We start from the raw sequence: 5,000 nt of genomic DNA, 5'->3' as shown, positions 1-5,000 counted from the left end.
ACGCAAGCACGCACGCACACACACACACACACGCACGCACGCACGCACGCATCCACACACGCACGCACCCATGCACGCACGCACACACACATTTGTGGCATGGAACGTATCATACTTCAAACTCTCTCTCTCTCTCTCTCTCTCTCTCTCTCTCTCTCTCTCTCTCTCTCCCTCCCTATCTCTCTCTCTCTCAGTCGTCCCTGTCCAGTCTGGACAGCCTTCTGGACTCGCCCACGGTGGAGGAGGGAGAGAGAGACGTGTCCCGGAGGAAAGCATTCCCTGTAAGACCCGTCTATGTGATCTAGATCTATCTAACTGATGTTAAAATACAGCAGCGTAGACCTGCCCTTTGTGTTCCATTCCTATAATAACTGATGTTAAAATACAGCAGCGTAGACCTGCCCTTTGTGTTCCATTCCTATAATAACTGATGTTAAAATACAGCAGCGTAGACCTGCCCTTTGTGTTCCATTCCTATAATAACTGATGTTAAAATACAGCAGCGTAGACCTGCCCTTTGTGTTCCATTCCTATAATAACTGATGTTAAAATACAGCAGCGTAGACCTGCCCTTTGTGTTCCATTCCTATAATAACTGATGTTAAAATACAGCAGCGTAGACCTGCCCTTTGTGTTCCATTCCTATAATAACTGATGTTAAAATACAGCAGCGTAGACCTGCCCTTTGTGTTCCATTCCTATAATAACTGATGTTAAAATACAGCAGCGTAGACCTGCCCTTTGTGTTCCATTCCTATAATAACTGATGTTAAAATACAGCAGCGTAGACCTGCCCTTTGTGTTCCATTCCTATAATAACTGATGTTAAAATACAGCAGCGTAGACCTGCCCTTTGTGTTCCATTCCTATAATAACTGATGTTAAAATACAGCAGCGTAGACCTGCCCTTTGTGTTCCATTCCTATAATAACTGATGTTAAAATACAGCAGCGTAGACCTGCCCTTTGTGTTCCATTCCTATAATAACGTGATGTTAAAATACAGCAGCGTAGACCTGCCCTTTGTGTTCCATTCCTATAATAACTGATGTTAAAATACAGCAGCGTAGACCTGCCCTTTGTGTTCCATTCCTATAATAACTGATGTTAAAATACAGCAGCGTAGACCTGCCCTTTGTGTTCCATTCCTATAATAACTGATGTTAAAATACAGCAGCGTAGACCTGCCCTTTGTGTTCCATTCCTATAATAACTGATGTTAAAATACAGCAGCGTAGACCTGCCCTTTGTGTTCCATTCCTATAATAACTGATGTTAAAATACAGCAGCGTAGACCTGCCCTTTGTGTTCCATTCCTATAATAACTGATGTTAAAATACAGCAGCGTAAACCTGCCCTTTGTGTTCCATTCCTATAATAACTGATGTTAAAATACAGCAGCGTAGACCTGCCTACCTACAAGCTCGTAGCACACGCCACTCGGTGGCGCGCGATGAGCTTTTAGATCTGCTCTTTTTCAATAGCTATAAAGCACGACATGATGCTAGATTCCATTTTGGAAGATAATACTAGTCTGCTACTAACTAGCAGAGAAATAAGTATTAACAATGATATTTTGTAAAAGAACTGCGTCTATTTTGGAGGTATTTTGTTCTCTCTAGATTTATACGACAACTTATTTTCTTAATAAAATTATGATGACGTGATTTCTGTAAACCATGTCAGGAACTGTATACAACTGGATAGAGATGTGGTTCACAAAAACATGCAGTAATCCTGGTCTCTAAACTGCCTCCCCCTGGCCAGCCGGGGCGCCTGATGGAGGGGAAAGGAACTGGTTGGAATAACGTGTTCCTTCCACGCGCTACGACGTCCAACCAGGGAAACTCCCCCTGTCAGGTGTAAAGGAGACACTTGGACACTCAGGCATGAAGGAAGCATGAGTTCAAGTCCGTTGCTCTCCCCTTGTCCCCCATATATGGGGACTAGGTTGGTCTCCCCTTGTCCCCCATATATGGGGACCAGGTTGGTCTCCCCTTGTCCCCCATATATGGGGACTAGGTTGGTGGAGGGTGTGTAGAGCCCAGGATCACAGTAGATGATTGGCACAGGGGTGAAAAATGGGTTACAAAATCGTGGGATAAAAAATATATATTAAAAAAAAAGAGATGTGGTTCAGCTCTCAGCCCAGTAGATGGCGCCACAGCCCCAGATTTTCAACTGGATTTCAGATTTAGTGTTAGTGTTTAGAATCAATGACATTACAGTAGTCTGTGCCCTACTGTACATGTGTCATTTTTCTTTTAAATATTATGATATCAAAAGGACAGAAAAACAACAACAATGTATTTATTTTCATGGTAACTATTTTGGCAACAGACAAACAAACACAAATAATAAAAACAAAACATGACAGGGACCCCATAGCTGAGAGACAGGGGGGTCCCCAGGACAATGACCCCATAGCTGAGAGACAGGGGGGTCCCCAGGACAAGAAAGACCCCATAGCTGAGAGACAGGGGGTCCCCAGGACAAGAAAGACCCCATAGCTGAGAGACAGGGGGGTCCCCAGGACAAGAAAGACCCCATAGCTGAGAGACAGGGGGGTCCCCAAGACAAGAATGACCCCATAGCTGAGAGACAGGGGGGTCCCCAGGACAAGAATGACCCCATAGCTCAGAGACAGGGGGGTCCCCAGGACAAGAAAGACCCCATAGCTGAGAGACAGGGGGGTCCCCAAGACAAGAATGACCCCATAGCTGAGAGACAGGGGGGTCCCCAGGACAAGAATGACCCCATAGCTGAGAGACAGGGGGGTCCCCAGGACAAGAATGACCCCATAGCTGAGAGATAGGGGGGTCCCCAAGACAAGAATGACCCCATAGCTGAGAGACAGGGGGGTCCCCAAGACAAGAAAGACCCCATAGCTGAGAGACAGGGGGTCCCCAAGACAAGAATGACCCCATAGCTGAGAGACAGGGGGTCCCCAAGACAAGAAAGACCCCATAGCTGAGAGACGGGGGCGTTCGGTGATCAATCGGTGAGCTTATAGATCTGCTATTTTTCAATAGCTAAAGTATAACAAATTAATGCTTAAAACACTTAAATGTGCGTGTGTTTGTGTGTGTGTGCGTGTGCGTGTGCGTGCGCGTGTGTGTGTGTGCGTGTGCGTGCGCGTGTGTGTGTGTGTGCGTGTGCGTGCGTGTGTGCGTCCCAACAGGTCCCTGACAGTAAATCGGCCAAGCCCGCGGTCTTAGCCCCGCCCCCCGGACACCATCGCTCCCCCTCTCCCCTAAGCCCCTCCCCCTCTCCCCTAAGCCCCTCCCCCGAGCTTCGACACTCGCCGGTGACTCCGCCCACGCTGGAGGAGCTCCGCCTCCAGCTGAGAGACGTCCGCGCCTCCGTGGAGTCACTCAAGACCCAGCACAGGTGTGTGTGTGTGTGTGTTTGTGTGTGTCTGAGTGTCATGTGTCTGTGTCATAATGTGTCTGTGTCATGATGTGTCTGTGTATCATAATGTGTCTGTGTATCATAATGTGTCTGTGTAATGATGTGTCTGCGTATCGTAATGTGTCTGTGTCATGATGTGTCTGTGTATCGTAATGTGTCTGTGTCTCGATGTGTCTGTGTATCATAATGTGTCTGTGTCATGATGTCTCTGTGTATCATAATGTGTCTGTGTATCATAATGTGTCTGTGTCATGATGTGTCTGCGTATCATAATGTGTCTGTGTCATGATGTGTCTGTGTATCATAATGTGTCTGTGTATCATAATGTGTCTGTGTATCATAATGTGTCTGTGTATCATAATGTGTCTGTGTCATGATGTGTCTGCGTATCATAATGTGTCTGTGTCATGATGTGTCTGTGTATCATAATGTGTCTGTGTATCATAATGTGTCTGTGTATCATAATGTGTCTGTGTCACGCAGACAGGAGATGAAGAAACTGCTCAGTGAGCTGGACGAGGAGAAGAGAATCCGCCTTTGTTTACAGGTGAGATGCATTCTGGGTAATCACAGGTGAGATGCATTCTGGGTAATCAAGCTGTTTGTGTTTCCACGACAGATGGAAGTGTTCAGTGTTCATTTGAACTGTAAAACGTTTCTCAGTATTCTTCCGACAGATGGAAGTGTTCAGTGTTCATTTGAACTGTAAAACGTTCCTCGGTGTTTATCCGACAGATGGAAGTGTTCAGTGTTCATTTGAACTGTAAAACGTTCCTCTGTGTTTCCACGACAGATGGAAGTGTTCAGTGTTCATTTGAACTGTAAAACGTTTCTCGGTGTTTTTCCGACAGATGGAAGTCGAGCACATAAAGAAGAGCCTGTCCAAATGAAACCACCACGCCATCGTCAGCGCACTCTGATGACATCACCACCACACACACACACACCGTCGCAGCGGAAGCAGAAAGAATCGGAACGACGAAATCGTCAAAAATGGCCTCCAGAACCGGTTACTAAAGGTGGTTGCACAACGGCCGCGTTTTTTTCAGAAAACCGATGAAGAAACGCCGCTTAAAAAAATCCGAAATTAAAAATCCGATACTTTAGCTATAACTTATACAGAGATTTTGCGGCGTGCACATTTTCACGATTTTTAAAAAAATATATATGGACGCCGGCGGCGCGCGTTGTCGTGGCAACACGTTTACATCGGTTATGACACACGGAGCGCTGTGATTGGTTGGTTTCCCCGCGTGGCGACAACCTTGCCACCACCGGGACGGTTCGGTTCCTTTGTGTGTGTGTGTGTGTGTGTGTGTGTGTGTGTGTGTGTGTGTGTGCATATTTGTATTACCATACCTGTGGGGACAGTAGAATAATGAGTGCACGGTGGCGCCCCCCTATGGGCAACGGTGGTACAGTCGGCATAGTGCTGTCGCCTCACAGCTAGAAGGTCCTGGGTTCGATTCCCGCCGTGTAAAAAACCTGTCGACGTGGCCTTTTCCCCGTTTTTGACTCCAAGCCGTTAATAATTCTATTCCTGTCTTTTTATTTCTTTATCTAATAATATTTCTTTCTTACGACAAAGAG

The 5,000-nt window shown here is 46.3% G+C and overlaps 1 protein-coding gene across 1 annotated transcript in view; it reads left to right on the top strand.

Annotated features, from left to right (window-relative positions):
* sh3kbp1 (SH3-domain kinase binding protein 1) overlaps window positions 1–5,000 on the top strand; it is a 39,492-nt gene that overhangs the window by 34,439 nt on the left and 53 nt on the right. Inside the window, 4 exon segments of the mRNA XM_080793254.1 lie at window positions 195–281; window positions 3,181–3,389; window positions 3,894–3,957; window positions 4,262–5,000. The exon segment at window positions 4,262–5,000 is cut by the window's right edge and continues 53 nt beyond it. Coding sequence (XP_080649380.1) covers window positions 195–281; window positions 3,181–3,389; window positions 3,894–3,957; window positions 4,262–4,300 — 399 coding nt within the window. The 3' untranslated portion in view covers window positions 4,301–5,000.

This window comes from Protomyctophum bolini (genome assembly GCF_963924005.1).
Source record: "Protomyctophum bolini genome assembly, chromosome: 21".
Classification (NCBI taxonomy): Eukaryota; Metazoa; Chordata; class Actinopteri; order Myctophiformes; family Myctophidae; genus Protomyctophum; species Protomyctophum bolini.
This window is presented reverse-complemented; position numbering and strand designations above follow the sequence as displayed.